The sequence below is a fragment of the Procambarus clarkii genome, chromosome 68 (assembly GCF_040958095.1).
Source record: "Procambarus clarkii isolate CNS0578487 chromosome 68, FALCON_Pclarkii_2.0, whole genome shotgun sequence".
NCBI lineage: Eukaryota > Metazoa > Arthropoda > Malacostraca > Decapoda > Cambaridae > Procambarus > Procambarus clarkii.
Genome location: NC_091217.1, coordinates 8,469,505 through 8,488,938, shown reverse-complemented (window position 1 = coordinate 8,488,938; position 19,434 = coordinate 8,469,505). Strand labels below are relative to the sequence as shown.

General features: G+C 44.6%; 1 protein-coding gene across 12 annotated transcripts in view; it reads right to left on the bottom strand.

The window, feature by feature from the left end:
• Positions 1–19,434, bottom strand: part of LOC123774747 (heterogeneous nuclear ribonucleoprotein L) — a 204,739-nt gene that overhangs the window by 104,620 nt on the left and 80,685 nt on the right. For all 12 annotated transcript variants that reach the window (XM_045769295.2, XM_045769294.2, XM_045769296.2 and 9 more), the window contains one exon: positions 12,651–12,700. In XM_045769295.2, coding sequence (XP_045625251.1) covers positions 12,651–12,700 — 50 coding nt within the window. The remainder of the gene's footprint in view (positions 1–12,650; positions 12,701–19,434) is intronic.

Sequence of the window (19,434 nt, the reverse complement as noted above, 5' to 3'; positions counted from 1 at the left end):
TAATTTACTGTCAATCAACAGTAGCTTTCAAACATTGACGTTTTCTACGAGTGGGTCGCTAGGTTGAGATAGGGTGGGGTGTTTAAGTACACCCTTTTCTGTCCGGTGTGGTAACTCAGACAGGTCGGCCAACTCTACAATGAAACTGTAGAAATGAAACTGTGAATGCTAGTATCCACTTTATATATTAACGACCATATTCCTCCTCTATCAAGTTGTGAGAATGGAAAATTGTACAGCAATGAGAGCGAGAATACGCTAGAAAATCGTTATGCAAGGTAGCCTGGATTATCAGTCCATGAAGACAATCTGGCACCATGGCAGCAATGGGAAAGAGGAAAAGGGGCGAGGCAAGGCTCATCGTAGGTAATGACAGGAAGCAGGGAGAGGGGAGAATTAATCTACTGGGTTTGAGGAAGGGGGTACGGTAGGAGGCGCCCAGCGCCCATTGGATGGTGTGGTGGTGTGTGAGGCGTCACCGCGGCCAGGTCAACGCCCCCACCAGCATCACTACGCTACCATAGGAACCAGAGACGAGTGAGCGCCCGCGCGCACACTGGACTAGACTGAATTGACCAGTCCAGGTCAATTCAATGCTAGACCGGTCAGGGACCAGTCCAGCAACCAGGAGGCATGGTTAGGGACCGGGGTCGTTAAGGCCCGAAATCATATCTAGGTAAGGTAATCCATTACTGGGGCTTCAAATATATTTAAAAGTTATTAACAAACTAACTACTTGTGCATTGTCTACCACAAGCACTGCATTAAGGATGGAAATGCACGTCATTGAGGCGATTCTGAAGAACTCTGACAAGGAGGGGGGGGGGGGGGGGGGGTGAGTTTAATAATCCTTATCCGGGACAGTAACGAGACGTGCACAAGTCGCACGTCTGTGCGACTTGTGCACAAGTGAGTGTGTTTAGTAAGAAACAAATCCAATTCGGAATGCGAACGGCGAAGAAAATCAAAAGTTTAGCATGCGTTGGGTTCGGGGATCAATGTCTCCAGAGCCCGGTCTCTGATCTGGCCTCCTAGTTAGTGGTCTGGTCAACCAGTTGCTCGCAGACTGAAGTAGTTCGGCTGAGCAGGTATTCTCAGGAGGTAAGTGGTCGACTAGTTATGCAACTTGGGTTTAGAGGTGAGAGAGAGAGAGACGATTAAGCCACCCAAAAGGTGGCTTGGGCATGAATAGCCCATAAGTGGTGGCCCTTTTGAGCCATTTCCAGTATCAATAGATGATACTGGAGATCTGTGGAGGTGCGACTGCACCCTGCGTGACGGGAGATGTCTCCCGTCGTTTAGAGGTTTTAAAGCCAGACTTTTAATGTTAACAATTGTCTGTGTGTACCTATTGCACCTCTGCTTTTCAACGGGGATATTTTGCTGTAACTGCTAGCCGTGCTTCATGGTGTCTTGAGGCGTCACCGAGTTATTACCATGAGTAGATTTAGAATCCGTTCCTCCAATATTTCCCAATTAGAAATTATGTATTTCTCCCGCCTCGCTCTAGGGAATAGACTGACATTTTTAGCTGTCCCAAATGTGGATGTTTTCTTTAACTGTTTCGGGCAGGAAAATATATCTGCACGTTGTTCAGGACAGGCGTTTCTCCGCTACTGAATGGAGCCGTTAGGGTGCAAAAAATGTCCTCCTTAAAGAACACTTAAAAAAAACTAATTAAAAACATGCTTGCTCTGGCACCTGTCATATTAAAGGTGTCAGGAAAGTCGTTTTAACCAACGTATCATTTCTCTTGCAGCTGTGGCATTTGGGAGTAATCATTACCGAACCGAACCCATGGAGATCAGTTTTAGACCCAATTGAAGCCAGACCTGAGAATGTGTTATTACCGTTCACTTATAATTTACAACCATGTTCAATGACAATATATTTGATCAAACTATCGACACTAATGCTAGTCACCTTAATTACAAACGTTTGAGAACGTAAACAGACTTGCATCACGTGACAAAGGGGGGAAGGGCAAGACCTGGTGCCATATTCACGGAGCAGTTACGCAAGCACTTACGAACCTGTAATCTTTCCTCAATCTTTGGCGGCTTTGTTTACAATTATTAAAGTTAATGAGCTCCGATGCACCAGGATGCTTGTTTATATCAATAACAACAGTTGATTGGGAAGTTTTCATGCATGTAATCTGTTTAATAAATGTAACCAAAGCCGTCAAAGATTGAGGAATGACTTACACGTTCGTAAGTACTTGCGTAACTGCTCGTGAATCTAGCCCCCCCCCCCTGGAGGCGGGGTCAAAAGCCAGGGCGACCCCACAGTCCGGGTCGTGCCTGGCCCTTCACCCCTTGTCCCCCTCTTTCCTCAAACCTGCCCCTATCTTTTCTTATGGTCACCTCCCCCCCCCCCCTTCATGCAGGGAGTGGAGGCGGCGGTAATGGCCAAACTGACAGGAACAATGCTTGTCAACTAGCTGTGACGGCCGCCACACGGCAGAGGGAGAAAGGTGGAGAGACAGTTGCCACACAAAGTTCCTGTGGAGGATTCCTCAAAAGTGACCGCTCCACTAGCAGGTCTCCTGAGCAAGGCCGCGGGAATGAAACTGGTGAGAGGAAAGTCATGTTGCCAGGTCGAGGTGGATGGGTGAGGTGACGTATAGGACTGGTGCAGATGGTTAAAGGAGGGGGGGGGAGGCATGATGAGTTAATATACGAGGTGAATTTGCAGACGAGAGCCGGGCTAACATTACGTTGTAATTTTCTCATTAAACTGTTGTATTGTGATATTTACTACAAACTTTACCTTATGTTTGCCAGCTAATATCTTTTTTCCCCCCTTATCCAAGAGCCTAAACTGGATTGTACAGTTTCCACCTCCGGATGAGGTTCAGCGAGTTGTTCTCCAAGCCCGGTTCGGGGCTAGGTTCGACTTGTGAGAGCTTGGTCCACCGAGCTGTTGCTTGGAGTGGCCCGCATATCCACCACAGCCCGGTAGTGGGCACTAACATTATTACTAAAGGCAGAGAAATGGGGAGAAAGATGGAGAAGGGCGGGCGGAGAGGAAAATAGCAAGAAGAGAATGTAGAAGAGGAGCGTGGGACGCATGAGGGGGAATCTGTGGCCAGGTAGATCAGAGACAGGTAATAAGGCATTAAAGTTGGCCCAGTTTGGCGACCAGTGCCAGGATGACCCATCGATCACGGCATCGACCTATACTGCCAGCTAACCCACCCTCCCCCCTCCCCATCCCTTCCCCCCTCTCCCCTCCTATACTTGCTTTCTACCGCAACTGCTACATACCTGTGGCATTTGGCTAGAATTTACAGTGGAAATGTATCTTTGAAAATAGACACCAATTTAACCTTCGGGGTAGATTTATTATACTTCTGCTCTACTTCCCAGCACGGAGACACTAAAAGACCCATTCCTATATATTTTTGGCAAGGACTGATGAAAGCACAACACCTGGGTGGTGGTGGTGTGCTGAACACCAATCCCGACCTGGCAGCTTGCTGTAACATAATCAACCTCTTGAGAATATAGACCTGTTTGGTAACCAATACTTGTGAGACTTGTTACCCCCCCCCCACAAACCTCCCCACACCCGCATGCGCCTGCGCACGCGCGTTAAATCTAAACAACAATGTCTAGTTGACAGCCAACATTATGGCGAGTACGGAGCCCACTGAAAGACTCATAACACCAATTTACCTGCAGTCCGTGTCCATTCAAACTACTAATTTATTGGGAACACCGATATAACAACTGTCTTCCTTCACGCAGGTCTGAACTCGATCCCCATGGTCCACGTGGTTGGGCATCGTGGTTTCATTCCGGCTCCATAGCCTACTCTCGTATACGGGGCTACCTAACCTCGTGTCTACACTTTGTGTAGCTTCCAGGGATCTACACAAGGGACCCCCCCCCACCCCCCGGTATATGAGAGTAGGATAGGAAGCCGGAATGAAGGTACCGTGTCCAACCACGTGGACCATGGGGATCGAGTTCAGACCTGCATAAAGCAAGACAGTCGCTACTTCCCTTGAAAGACGAAATAATTAAATTCTACAACCGATAAATACTCGGTTGGGAACGTTTCAAAATCTGTTCACTGAAATGATTCCAAATGACATGAGTAGGCACTAAAAACCCATAATTATTTTTTTAGAACTTTTCATCAACCTCTAATACCTAAATGTACTTCAAGTTATCAATCAACGCTGACGAACCGGGCTCGAATACCTATGCTGTTAATTAGTGCGGACCTCAAAAACCAACAGTTTGGCAGACAAGCCAGGAGTCAATATAGGTTTTCTATACCACGAAAAGTACCCATTAACCTACTACTGCAACTCTCAGCCAGGGAGAACTAACATTGTAAATATTTAGAAGCATTGCCTCGCGGATGGCACTTACAAAAACACTTTAGAGAAAAGCGTAATTGAGATAGGTTGGGGAGGAGAGGGACGAAGCAATGATTTCATTTCAGAGCCATGTGGCGCGGCATCATATGACTGAAAAAAAATCGCGACAAGCCTGCTGCCTGGACAATATTCAAGGTTATTGTGATTAGTTCCCTACCAGTCCTGCGCTGCGCGCTCTAGAGCGCAGGCGCGCGAGAGAATAATCTACATGTAGAAGATATTAGAGGGACTGGTTCCAAATTTGAACACAAATATCATCACATGAGGCTGCTGATCGTCACATTTGCATATGATCAGGCTGTGCAAAATACCCCTGTTGAAAAGCAGAGGTGCAATAAGTACGCCAAGTACTTATTGCACGTACAATAAGTACGAGGGAGAACAAGCACCATGAAGTGCCCTAGACTTATCAACACACTCCCTCTACACGCAAGGAGCATAACTGACCGGCCTCTCAGTGTTCGAGAGAACGAACTTTAAACACCATTCACGGAAGCTACCCAAGGTAGGTTAGGTACCACCCTGGCGAACACCAATCCCCACGATCACCTACCCACAACAGCGCCCGCCCCGCGCCCGCCCGCAGGTGGTGGAAGAGACAGAGGGAGGGGGAGGGCCGACACAGGATGGATGTGGAGGCCTGGCGACGGAGGGAGGGAAAGGGGGGGGGGGGCAGCGGGTGCGTGCGTGAGGGCAATACCTTAACACAGTACGGCAGTTTCAGGAAAAATGTGTGGCTGGCTGGCGCAGGCCATCAACCACATAGGACACTACATAAACCCACCAGTGACAGGACCAACACGGACTTTTTACTGGATTGCACTGCAGCATTCATACGCACGTCCGCTCTGCACTACACTGGCATCATCACGGACCATCACGTACCTAAAAACCTGGTGCTATAACCAACACATGGTACCTGGCTAACTACCTCGTGTCCTGTTGTACCAAAGCTTCCTGCTTGGTGGTCTTATCAAAGCCAAACTGTTAACAATTTCTTACTGTAAGTACTTCTAAGAGGCTTAGCCTCTCGTCTGGAGTCCCTAGTTAACCAGCCAACAATTTTTTGGCAGTTGTGCCTGATAGTTTTCAGCTCTTAACTTTAAAACGCCCTTAAGTTATCATAGTTGAACACTGCTTTTCAGAGCCCACTATGCAAGAATTTATTTACATTTTAGGTAGGTAGCGGCCTGTATAGATTATTATTAAAAAATTCTAGTCTCAAGAGTAAAAGAAAAATAACCGTGCTACGTGTCAAATATGAGAGTAATTGGACAATTACAAAGACCTTAAGCGCTCGACAACGGACGCTCTTGGGCCACGTTTCTTTGGGCAAGTTGAAGCTCCATCTCGCTGACAGGGTGTCAGCATTTTGCACGTCTTCCTGTGGCGCAGCAGCTGTATAAAGCAGGGCGTCCTGCTCTAAACCTAGTTTACGGGCTCACCATAGCCCGTGCTACATGGACACTTCGTTCTGAGTAGCTAAATCTGAAACAACAACAAACTCTAAACCTACGCGTTCCTTGACTGTATGCATCTGTTTTACGCTTGCTTGCGCAGGTTTGTTGTTTATGCAAGTCAACACCTTCCCAGCAAGCATTATAAATATTGCTGGAACAAGGGTGGATGTATTCAAGAGGCACTCAAGCTAATTTCTTGCAAGAAGTGCCTGACGAACCAGGCTTTGGTGGATATGTGGGCCTGCGGGTCGCTCCAAGCAACAGCCTGTTGAACCAAGTTATCAACTCTGAGAGTTGAACAATTCTCAGAACCCTCTCCAAGTATGCTCCAGAACTTGCTGGTCAAGAGTAAGATGCGCTTCAAACCAGTTTAGTGGTAGATTATCAGTGTTTATGATTAGGTCCCAAGTGTTCTCTTCTGGTTGGTTTGTCATAAGTTAATTCGTATGTGATTTATTTTACAACACCTGCTGGTATTTGCTGTTATATCAATACAGATTACATTCTTCCATTTGTGGCACTTTAAAAATTAGCAGATTTCAAATCCAAGAACCGGATTTCAGATTTTGTTATGCAGTGTTCGATTTTCATCAGCTGGTCTACACAAATTCTGGGTACTTTAGACCTTGACCTTTGCAAGTGTGAATATGACATTTACGTTTATACTGGCAGGTAACACGTGACCAGCGAGTGGTAAACACGAGGCTCACTCCATCCATTGTCTACACTTGTACACTTCATTCTTACAACACTATAAAATTGCAGAAAGTACTGAAGGTAATTCAAAGTCGTATTACATCAAGCCACTTTTTCTATTAAGAAGAAAAAGATAAATCGTCCCAACGCACCTCATCAAAAAGCAAACAAATTGCAAATTAACACACTAGAGTTCAAGAATCTTTCCAGTGGTCACGTGTAGTCACCTGTAAGACAGGTGACTACACGTGACAGCTTCAGTTACACTGAAAAATTAACTTTTCTATCCAATATACATTTTCCAGCGTCTGATAACTTTGAAAAAAGTATGTGTGCTCATGAATATTTTGACAACCCCATTTGCACTTAAATTATTCTGAAGTTGGCGAGGAGAGAGGCGTCCAGGACTCCCAGTAACCCTCCGTGTTCAACCTGTCCTCCCGCCTAACAGGTGTACGTCGACCAGACCACACACTAGAAGTTGAAGGGACGACGACGTTTCGGTCCGTCCTGGACCATTCTCAAGTCGATTGAGAATGTCGATTGAATCGACTTGAGAATGGTCCAGGACGGACCGAAACGTCGTCGTCCCTTCAACTTCTAGTGTGTGGTCTGGTCAACATACTTCAGCCACGTTATTGTGACTCATCGCCTGCAGGTGTACGTCGCATTCTACGACATCTACCAATCCGTTAAAAAGGAGAAGCATTAGAAAAAAAGAAAACCGAAATATTTAAGTTTCCTATGCTTCCTTCTCAATAGGTTTGGGTTCTGAACATGTTTAGCAGGGACTGACACGTTTTATTGAAATATTTTGATACTGCCTCAATATAAAATGCTTTTCCAGCGATGAAGCTACGAGCCAATACTTTGTACTGGATGAAACACACAGTATACGGATAAAATACACCGTAAAACTGTCTTCAAACTTAACAAAACACCGTGCCAAAATATTAAAGTAATGCACAGTGATTAATTCTATAGTTTATTATTTAATTACGATCAATAAAACATTCCGCCTATACTTTATCTTTGGTCATTATCTATACTTGGCTCAATTGGAAGAAGAAACAAATTCAGCATCATCATACCATAGGTAATATTTGCATCACCGTGTCCTCAAGTGTAAAGGAACCTTTGTTGCATATGCAATCTATACATCCTCTTTGAATCTGCTAAATGGGTAGATTTTATGATCGTGAAAGTGTATCAAGTTTCAGGTCAACTTATTGAACGGTAAGTTTGTAAGGAAATCATAACGGTCTGAAGTACTGGAGATACCTACCATGCAGGCAGGGGTAAATACCAGCTGCGGCAATCACAGTTGAAAGGAACATCTAAAAGTACAGCACATGTATATTAGCGGCTTGGAAGTGACTAGTTTTTGGTCCCCTTCCATTATTTCACCCCCCCCCCTCCCACGCGCACCTCGCTCTTCAATTGTACGCATACCTAGAGATGCTTCTGACAGTTCTTCTCCCCAAGCCCGGCCTGAGGCCAGGTTGGACTTTTGGTAACTTGGTCCAACAGGCTGTTGGTTGCAGTGGCCCGCAGGCCCACATAACCATTTCAGCCTGGTTGGTCCGGCACTTCTTGCAAGAACTTATTTAAGTGCCTCTTTAATACATCCACCCTTGTTCTAGCAATATTTCCGATGCTTGCTGGGAGGGTGTTCAGCTGATAACCCCTGAGGGAGAGCTGATAACCCCTGGTGTTCAGTGTTCTCTGATTGTGCCAATGGCACCTGTACTCTTCACTCTACTGTGTACTCTCCCCTCTACCCCCACCTGTATGCTCTCCCTCCACAACCACCACTAATCCCCAACCCCAACACCCCACCATCATCTACATATGAAAATAGTTCAATTTCAACATGCAAAATCCAGACAAGGGAACTTGCTTTTGGAATTAATTGACATTTGTGACAGCCGCAGCATACAGTAGAGGTGGTACCTTTCCTTGAGGTTACTCGAGGTGCTTCCGGGGCTTAGCGTCCCCGCGGCCCAGTCGTCGACTAGGCCTCCTGGTTGCTGAATTGGTCAACCAGGCTGCTGGACGCGGCTGCTCGCAGCCTAACCCACGAATCACAGCCTGGTTGATCAGGTATCCTTTGGAGGCGCTTATCCAGTTCTCTCTCTCTCTCTCTCTAACACTGAGGGGTCGGTCAGTTATGCCCCTTATGTGTAGTGGAAGCGTGTTGAACAGTCTCGGGCCTCTGATGTTGATAAGAGTTCTCTGTTGCACCTCTGCTTTTCAACGGGGGTATTCTGCACATCCTGCCATGCCTTCTGGTCTCATGTGATGATTTTTTGTGTGCAGGTTTGGGACCAGCCCCTCTACTATTGTGGTATAATACCCCCACAATACCCCTCTGGTATTGTGGGGCGTAGGGTCCTGTGGTACGGTACAGGATATTAAGGCTAGTGATAACTTCTATCACTCAAGTTGTGATTAATGCAGTATGCCAACACATCTATTATAACAAAGCTATTCATATATATTTGGTGGAAGGAGGTTAAAAGACTCACGAGCCTCTGATGTTCATGTAGTCTCCAACATTCTGTTGCGCCTCCACTCTTCATTCTCTCTCCATATTCACTAGTAGGTCATATCCTAATTATATTTTCAATACCACCCATATTTTGTCAAACTTAGTTGGTTTACATTTTAGCGAGGGGTGTATTGAATGGAAGGTGAATGGAAGGCTGGTGGAAATAGCCAAATAGGAACATGACAAATCACAAGGCAGGTAAGGTAGGTAAGGCAGCTACCAAAACCCCTAATACGATGACGCCTTCACTGTCATAATCGAGTCTATGAAACAAGAAAAACGTGGGGGAGACGTGTCTGGAAGGGCGTAGCAGGACATGCCGGCAAGGGAGAATAGTAGCAGGACATGCCGGCAAGGGGGAATAACAGCAGGACATACCAGCAGGATAGTGATGTGGGGTACGTGGAGGCACGACGTACCCAGAAAGGAAGACGCTGGTGGGATGGGGGAGGTATTGAGCACGCAGCATGATAGTAAACTATACACAAGATGGCAGGGAAGACAAACACTGAGAACGTCAACAAGAATTATACAGAGGTCGTTATGTGGAAGCTAACATGACTCCTCATACCACTACTCTCTTTAACTGGCTCAAGAAGAAAAACAGGACGTGAAGGCGCATAAAACATGAGTGGTCAGCGCGCCACACACAAGCTCCTCCTACCCCGGGACACCTCGCCGCCCCTCAGATAGGCCTCGCCACCCAATTTTACAAGGTAGTCATGACAAGGCAGAAACCTTGAAACCCCCCCCCCAATTTCATTATGTTCTTGCGACTCATTTTCATCCTCTATTTTCTTAGCCCCCATCTTACATTCCTTATATTTATTATTCAGTATCCTAAGTTCATTTTAATGTTCACCTGTTGATGACCGTGTTTCCCGCTTCCTGGCCTATGAACAGCCTTCCCCATTCGTTTAACAAGTGAAATTACCCACTCGCCATTATCAGCGATGATATTAAGGGTACAAATTTTGTTCACAATTAATTACTAATAAAAACCCATTAATAGTAAAAACAAGCTGTCACAGGAATCGATATCACAAACTCGGCGCCTTGTTAATTATGTAAATTAACGATGAACCCCCCAAATTTCCTTTTACCCTAATTTTATCCATTAAACATGTATTCGTGCCCACGCCTAACCCCGCACGCTACATTATGTATAACTCACTCAAGCAGATATTGGCGGCGAGGCAAGGGGACATTGGCTTGCCTTAACAGTGACTCCTTAACATAATCTGCAGAACGGGAGGCTTAAGGCAGCCCTACAATGTTGGTAGCATCCCTGCCAGGCTGTCCACCCAAACCCAACAATGGTAATGTGACCTTACCTACACACACGCACACACCCTTCCCAGCCACTCAAGATTTAAGGCACTGCTATTTTAAACCCAGAAGAATAAATCGTTGTATATCTTATTCTTTTCATACATCCACGTAGATTTTTACCAAAATCAATGTTTTGTTTTCAAATTCACCGAATATAATTTTAACGCTATTTTTTTTTTTTTTACATATCACTATTAAATAATGGAGAGCTAATAGACTTGTCAGGGACATCTGACCAACAAATTTTAGAATATTTCCTCTTGTATATTTTAGCCTGCTGTAGACTAAATACGAATGAGTATGATTATTCTGAACAAATCAGTCAATACAAGTGATTATAAATTTTGACTCGTCCCGTGCAATTGCTACTCTAGTACCTTAATTTATGACATTTCACCGTGTCATTACAAGCTACAAATTGACGTCCAAAACTAGTGCTTCGGTTAAGGTCAGTTGGTTGTGCGTGTGTGGGGGTGGCTGTGGTAGGGAGAGGCTGATGGCGGTGGTAGGGGGTGGTAGGGGATGGTAGGGAGAGGGGGGGGCAGCTTGCCCCGCTCCCTCCACCATTAAGGTGGCTGGTCCCTCATCGTCCAGCTTTATGGCAGCTTTATGTTTTACTCGCCACATTTCACAACCTGATAGTGCCTTTTATAGTTCCTGCTTCAACTCACAGCACTCGCTCTTTGATTTTTTTCAAGTTAAAAAAAAGACAGACCCATTTATAAAATCTAAATATTAAAACCATGTCTTTATTAGCTGCCACGGCCAGATGCTCAACTAATGCTTAAAACATACTATGTTCGCTTCACTCAACCAGGACTATTTTATTTCAACAGTAACAAACTAAATACCCGAGAATACAAAATTGCATAATGCCAGTAATTTAAGGGCCGTTATAAATTACAGGAGCCTTGAACATCCATTAAACTTGTGGTCCGCTAAGCTCCTGCTGATCTCTTGTAGTGACCGTCTTCAGGTAAGCCTTCATCCCCTGCTGTGTGACCTTGCCAGATCTCGTCACTCCATATTGTACAGTATAAAAGTGCCGAGGGGAACACCTTATTTGTCAAGTGCTTCTCGCTAAACGGTCCTCGCTAGACAGCAATACAGCACCCCCCCCCCACTACCAGTTAAATGTGACAAACATTTCCTTTCTCTGTTACGCCAGGGTCGACCAGGAGGCCTGGTCGACGACCGGGCCGCGAGGACGCTAAGCCCCGGAAGCACCTCAAGGCACCTCGAGGGTCATTCCAGGAAGTGACAATGAAGAATGCAAATCTAACATCCTACCATCTCGGATTTCCATTAACAATTTCGTCGTGATCCAGAAAGTAATCAATTCCGTGATAATATTCAATAGTCACAGCGAGGATAATGTTGGTCGTACACCCTACACAGGGAATTCCAAATAAGCCATGTTCTATATATAAATGAGATAAGATAATGTCTCTCTGATATCATAAATTACACCGAAAGTCAAATAAAGCATAGTGACAAAATATGTAGGAACCATGTGGAGGATTCGAACCTGCACACACAGGGTACTGGCCAAGTACACGCCGCCTTCACCACGCTGGCGATGCAATTCCTAGACGCGGGGCAATGTGAGAGACCCTGACTGGCCTTCAGTGGAAGCCTCTGAACCCCTAAAGGATTCAGTTGAATCCAACGTTGCACTGCTTTTACCATGTGGATACGCAGCCTATAGCTTGGGAGTACAAGTGTGCTGGTTCGAATCATCATCATGGCTCCTATCAATTTCCTCATCCATACGTTAGTGTGATTTCTTGTGCTATTTAGGTAATTTAACTATACATTTAAACTTAATTTACATAACGATAAGCTATTATAACCTGCTACCAATACTTCTTTGCACTAAACATGTTAAAATATGCAAGATTTGCCTAGATATTTTAATTTAATGAGTACAGTACAAAATTTCCATTTGTGGATAGATGTTTGGCAGGTATTGAAATTGAGCAACATAGTTCCAAGGCCACTATTATATTTTTCATTGTCTTTCACTTCGACGATCAAGAACAATAGCTTAAATAAAAAATAAATGACGAATAATGCAGGTCAATAGGTCATCTGTAGTTTCCATTGTTCTTATGTTTGTCATTTCAAATGACCACTTTGTCCTGGAATGACCCTTCATTATATATAGACTAGAGACGTCTTAACTCTACAAGGATCAAACCACAAGTTCTCCACGTACCTTCTTCTAGGTTGGTTGTCATAGTCGTTGAAACCGCCGTAGGCGTCATTCTGGGGAAAAAAGAAAATAGGGTCAGCATGATTACCAAGTCGAGGCTGGCAGACAGGGCGACCAAAATATTAATGGTGGGTCCACTGCCTCGTCCACAAGCTGACATTATCTACATTTAATAATAACTTTTTAGGGTACAAAATTACATTAAACTATTCAAGGTTGCTAACTATAAGAGTCATGCTTTCAATTTTACTGGAGACAAAATAAAGAGCACTAGCATGCTTGAACTTCCTGCTAAAATTTCAGTATTTTATTACTTAAAATATGAAGGACAAGATCTACAACATGCTGGAAGAGAGAAGCACTTAGCAGGCTTTAAGGCGGCTTAACCGTGTCTGCCCAAGCCACCGAGAAGAGCAGTGTACAGAAGGAAAGATTATTCCAACGACTTTTATTAACCCACACTATCACCAGCATCCCCCTCCCCCCCCCCCTGCATTTCACACTTAATTCTTAATACGTGTTAAATCTCAGTTATAAAGGCCACTAATTGTCATCATGCGAAGCGCCCCTCCCCAATGGCCATTAGGAGACCATCACCACACCCTTTACTCTGCCCACCATCACGGCCTCGCACACCAGCATGGCGAACACCACCCCGAACACTGCATCAGAAATATCATACAAGTAATAGTATAGCACACTTATTCAGAATTTACACATCCCCCCCCCCCGTTTCCTCTCTTCTCCCCCATCCCCCTCGTTTCCTCTCCCCATTTTTCCTCCTCTTCCCCCCCCCCCCTTCTACTCCTCTCTCATCCCCCCCCTCTTCTGTCAGAAAATGCCATTGTAACCCAAATTAACCCTGATCATTGTTTTCAAGTAAACCATGAAAATGCGCAGCGGGTGAAGGGCGAGAGTAAACATCAAGACGATGGACAACCCCGCAAGGTAACCCCTGCTTCTATTTCTGACTCCAAAACGATCGCCAGGAGTAGTAGTGGGGGAGAGTAAGCCAACACTTACCACTGTACTGCGGGGAATGCGCGCTAACACCCATCACCTCAAAGATGTCTTAAAAACTGAATAATGCCCGCCAGAAAAAAAATAAAACACTCGACCGTCTCACTCATACAAAGCCGTCCTCATTTCCTTTGATAATGCACATTTCCTGCCTCCCAGTCTAAGAGTTATTCGCTTCCACTCCTTTTTCCATTTTTTCTTCAATTGACCCTAAATGATATCCATAATTATTCCGCCGTCTTTGTCGTTTCATTGTGCAATATATCAACACCCTACAAAGACCAACGGTAATTATCGAAGACTCCGTGAGTGAGCATCGACCCAAGTTACCGGGACACCCATGTGGCACTACTGCTAGACGGCACCTACAGTCACCACAGGGCTATCTGGCCTAACTTATGCTTCATTGCCCCATGATTATTCTTCGGAAAACTTCGGTTTGATCTGCACATCAGCGAATACAAACTACAGCTAAGTCTTCCCTTACCCTCATGATTTCTAGAAATCATAGTTCCTGGAAATTTATAGGAATCAGCAAAATGTTTGCACAAACAAATGTGTAAAATTATAACACAGCAAACGAGCAATTAAACCCCAGGCTAAAGGAAACAATGAACCTTTCCCAAATAATACAAATTAAAAGAGATAGGTGGACGCCAATTAGAGCAAAAACAAAACTAGTGGGTTTAGAGAGCCAGTGTGGGTGGTAGTTGATATTAAGAGGGTGGCGGGGCATCCTCGCAGAGCCATCTTAGGAAACCTAATAACTTTATCCAGTTATGAAACGTTCCCAAGGCCGCCGCTTTCGCTAATTTGCCGTAGTTGTCCCATCTCTTTTAGACAATTAGTACATTTCGTCTCGCCTCCCTTCAGGAAGCACGCTTCCGGAACCTTCAAGAAAAACGCAAACTTATCAAGGAAACATGGCGACGCTGTTTCCTTCCTCCACCACCACCACTCAAACTAGTCCCTTCTCCACCCACACTACCCGTCTTCCTTTATGTGAGGGAGGGAGTGTGTACCATCACACTCCGTCCCTCTACCCCGCTACCACCACCACTTTATCGTCTTTATCGTCTTAAGCACGTCCTCGGCTATGTGCAGTTCAGTCTCTCCTCTCCTAGGGGATTCGTTGATAAATTACCTCTCGCGACCACTATATACCACTTACGTTTGTCAGCGTCGGTTCAGTATATCCTACAGCGTAGCTGTCAATACCTGCCTACAATGATCATTATGCACCCAACTGCAACTTTTGCTTGCAAGCACGGCTTATTCATGTTTGGTCCTCGCACTCCTTCAGTCCGCCCAACGTCCCGCAATATTGACTGAACTGTCAATTCTGTCAGCATGTCGCGGCCCATCGCCGATATCTGAACAAAAAAAACATCCTTGACAAATCTTTAGATAACCCTTTACACCACCATTATTAGTAGTACCCATGACATCAAGAACCCGAGCTGCGGGGAGCACACAGGTCGAGCTGCCCAGCCTCCTAAAATAACAGCACTTTTAGTACCGGAAAGTACCGATGTGGTGGAATGTACAAATATGTCGTTATTGGGCCAGCAAATAGTCGACTTTTGTACTATTAAATTTGGACAAACCGGAAAGTGTTAAAACCTAACCATCCTAGGCTTAATGCACACTACATTGTGTGTTAGGCCTAGGAATATTAAGTTCGGTTTTTTTTTTGCTTCGTTTTCTCCGTATACACAAAAATGCTTACCGGGGTTCCATTACTACATATTGGTAGGATCGACCACATCAAAAAGAGGAGGAGGAGGATAGGACGGGGGTGGTTGGGATGGGATGAGAGACCACGGGAGCATTTCTGGGAAGGGTGTGATGTGTTGCAGGTGCGGCTTGGTTATCTCTCGCTCTGTCCAACTGCACCCTCCCGTTCCCTCCCCCCATATGAGCACTTCCCTCCTACCCCCCAACCCCCCGTTGCTCGTTGTCACGATTATATGAATATAATCCACCATTAAATTGATTATTCGATATAGCTTGTAATGAATTCTTGACACTAATGGTGCTATTATTACCAATGCTTCCAATAAATCCCAACCCGTAACGTTTCCATTTCATAAACTTTTTAGTCTATTAAATCAATTTAAATAAATGTAAAAATATTATACAATTCACCAATATTATTTACATTCACCGGGTTTAAAATTTATTGAGGCCAACCTCTTACACCCCCAATCATCCATCAAATAAAGCATCTTCACAATGTCTAGTGAGAACGTATGAAGAACGTTCTCCTTGTCCATAAGACAAAGCTATGAAACTAATATAAATATGCGTAATAAATACCCTTACCCGAGTAATCTTTTGCCCTTGACAAACCTCTACCAATCCTCAAGATAGCTTCCTTGCATACCTGCAGAGTTCAATACACACAGATCACACTAACGTGATGCATCAAATGAACATGAACAATTTGAACATGAACCCTTTTACCCTATCGTAGCTCAGTCGATTAAGGCAGTGTCTGGGATGCTCCCGGGCGCAGGTTCGAATCCTCGTAACGGCCCTTGTGGATTTGTTCTGTAGAGTTCAATACGTCTATCAGTGACCTTGGGGGACAGCCTTTCCTGGTGACTGTTGGTTTATGAGACTAAGTAGTCCACTACGTCAAATAGCCTAACATAACGATCAAGTAACTCCTCCAACCTCTGCTACCGCTGTCAATTATTAATAATTCTTGTCGGAACTTTTGAGAGGAAGGAGATCGACTCCATTTTTCCTTCGAATGGAAGAAAAGTGAGTTGGAGACTGGAGGCAAAAGCTATTCTGAACCTCTCCAGCACAGTAACTTCCAGGCCATCCATCCTCGCCGCCACAAAACATCTTACAATGCGCTTCGTCCATTGTGGCACGTCTGAGCCCTCTACATCTTCCCCACTCGCAAGACTAAGGCGGACCAGTCGACAACACTCCACTAAGGCGGCAGAGCTGGGGGAGGAAATGTAATAAACGCCAAGTGGAGTAGGTGGCGCGTCGGCCAGTAATGATCCGCCGAGGCCACTCCTAACTCACCACCTTCCCTTGGTACACCCGCCTTTGTTTACATTGTCAACATTTGCCTTTTGCACCAGATTAGGAGCCAAGGTCCTAGATTTTTCCCGTTATAAAGCGTGCCATTAATAACTTGTCAACGTGACTTCAGCCCCTCCCGTTAGCGGAGGCCAAATCATTTAATTAACCGCTACTTTAGTTAGTATACTGTCTCAACCTAAATTCCAAAATAAGTACTTAATCAGAGTCCAAAGGGGTGTCTAGTTGCGAGTACACAGGTTCCCCAGCCTGTTGGGCTCTAATGTACCTCATTTAAAGTAGTGTACAGCACAATCATCTCTTACTGATGCATTCCAGTTTTTCACGAAATACTAAAAATATTTCTAAATGTCTTCATGGATAATTCAGACACTTTCCAACAGTCTTGCTCGTAACCACCCATGAAAAATTGGCTATCCTTGTCTGCATTGTCCATTGTTGTTTTACATTCAGCTACTCGGACCAAAACGTTCAACGTAGCACGGGCTATAGTGAGCCTGTTAGTGTGTGTGTGTGTGGGGGGGGGGGGGGGGGGTTGTAATTGCCCATTTACGTGACATTTACAGTAATCATGTCTACACGTTTTCTTCCCTCTCCCAGTGACGTGTACATGATGGTGGGAGGTCGGAAAAATCACTTATATTTCCATTTACTTTTAAAATGGCATAAATAATTCCTTAATTATAAACAGGCAGTTATTTTAAGAGTAATTTTGAGCAGACTATATTTAAATACTGACAAGGAAGTGGACACCACATTAATGATGAGAATTTACATTTTTATACGCTAATTTACATTTTGATACGCTGCTTTTTAAACATAGCAGCATTGTTATCTTCAAAATTAATAGTTGTATATGTTGTAAAACTTTCAAGGATATCTTTTATAACATACTGTTGTTCTTATCCCCGAGCAGCAGGGTATGATAATATAATTTTAGTGCAGTTGCCCTAAAGCCTTTTCGCGATATCGCTCAAGACTTCGCCCATTTTTTCCCGTTCCACAATCCGCCAGAGCTGGGTGGTCCAGTTGCAGGGGGAACCTTTCCATGCAGCGTTCTGATACGTGAAGGCATTCTCTCCAGGTGTCACGTGGACACAGCAAATACATGTAAACTAGGGCATAAGGTTAACGAGGAGATTTGTAAATGAAGCCTAACTACAAGCTGTATTCCGAGGAAACTAGGTGACGCCCAGCTGCCTTTCTTGCTGCCGGATAGATACTGATGGCGCTGCTCTCAAGAGGCAACCTTTCCAGAGACCTTTCACGCTGCACGAATGTATCGCCAGTTTCTCTGACCTCATTCCACTGGACACCGTTACCTTGCTTTTGTTACACCCAGAAATCTCTTAACCTCCAGACAATTCAAGTTGCCGGGCGGCGTCTCGTCTCCCACACCAGCTATTAACAAATTTCCACTTTCTAGACTAGTGATCCCCTTATAAACCATTACACGGCCAAATGCAAACAAAATAATGATACCAAAACGTTCACACCACACCCAAAATTAGCAACCCAAAGGTTTAAAAATTCAACCCAGACCAATATTCAATCTTAACTAATCTACTGCCAAGTTGGTAACCCCTACAGAGACCACTCTAATGGGAAGCCTTGTATATTGCTGGAGGGGCCACTAACATTTTTGAGGGGATCCCTAGGACACTCCCACTGCTCGCACACGCCACACTTATACAGAGTTTAGGGATCGTTTACACTAAGCTCACTACGCCACGCCAACAGATCCCTTACACCACGCCACGGTGTCGACCCATAAAAGCTAGTATCAGGTTACTGCGTGTGCTGCCAAGGATCGACTTGACACTGCGAAAAAAAAAGTTGCTTTAAATTGCTCTTACTTTTCTACAGTGATGTAAACCACAAATAATCCAATAACTTTTGTTTAAAAATGGGCAGAAGGGGTTTTACAATAGCTCTTTGAAAAGTAAGGTGCAATGGGTGCGTCAAGACAAATTATAAATATTAAAAACCCACGAATTTTCAACTGGGTTTAATTTATACGCCAGACTTATCCTGACTTGTGGGACCCGGTCCTGACTCGTGGTACCTGGGTCCTGACTCGTGGGACCTGGTCTTGACTCGTGGATTCAATATCCATAAAGAAATGTAAAGTACCACTATTTCTGTCGAAGGACTATTTCCTGTCGAACAGAACACGGTAACAGTCAAATCAAATCTAATCCAAGCGCAGTTAAAAGCTCTGTACCCTCAGGGTACAGTCCTTACACCACTGCTTTTCCTTATTCTCATATCAAATATAGACAAAAATACAACTCTCAGCTTCGTGTCAACCTTTGCAGACACAAAAATCAGCATGAAAATTTCCTCTGCTGGAGACATTGATAATTACAGGCAGATAAAAGTTTTCGACTGGGCAGCAGAAAATAACATGATGCTTAATAGATAAATTCCAGGTACTCAGGCACGGTAAAAATGCGAACCGTAAACATGATATAGGGTACAAAACAATCAAATCTGCCCATAGTAGGAAAGCAACATGTTAAGGATTTAGGAAAAATGACGTCTGACGACCTAACGTTTAGGGGAGCATAACCAAGCAAATTTTACGTCAGCCAGAAAAATGATAGCATGGATTACAAGAACTTTGAAATCCAGGGATACCATCACAATGGTTGTACTATTTAGATCACTTGTGTTGTCCCGTCTCGAGTACTGCTCAGTACTC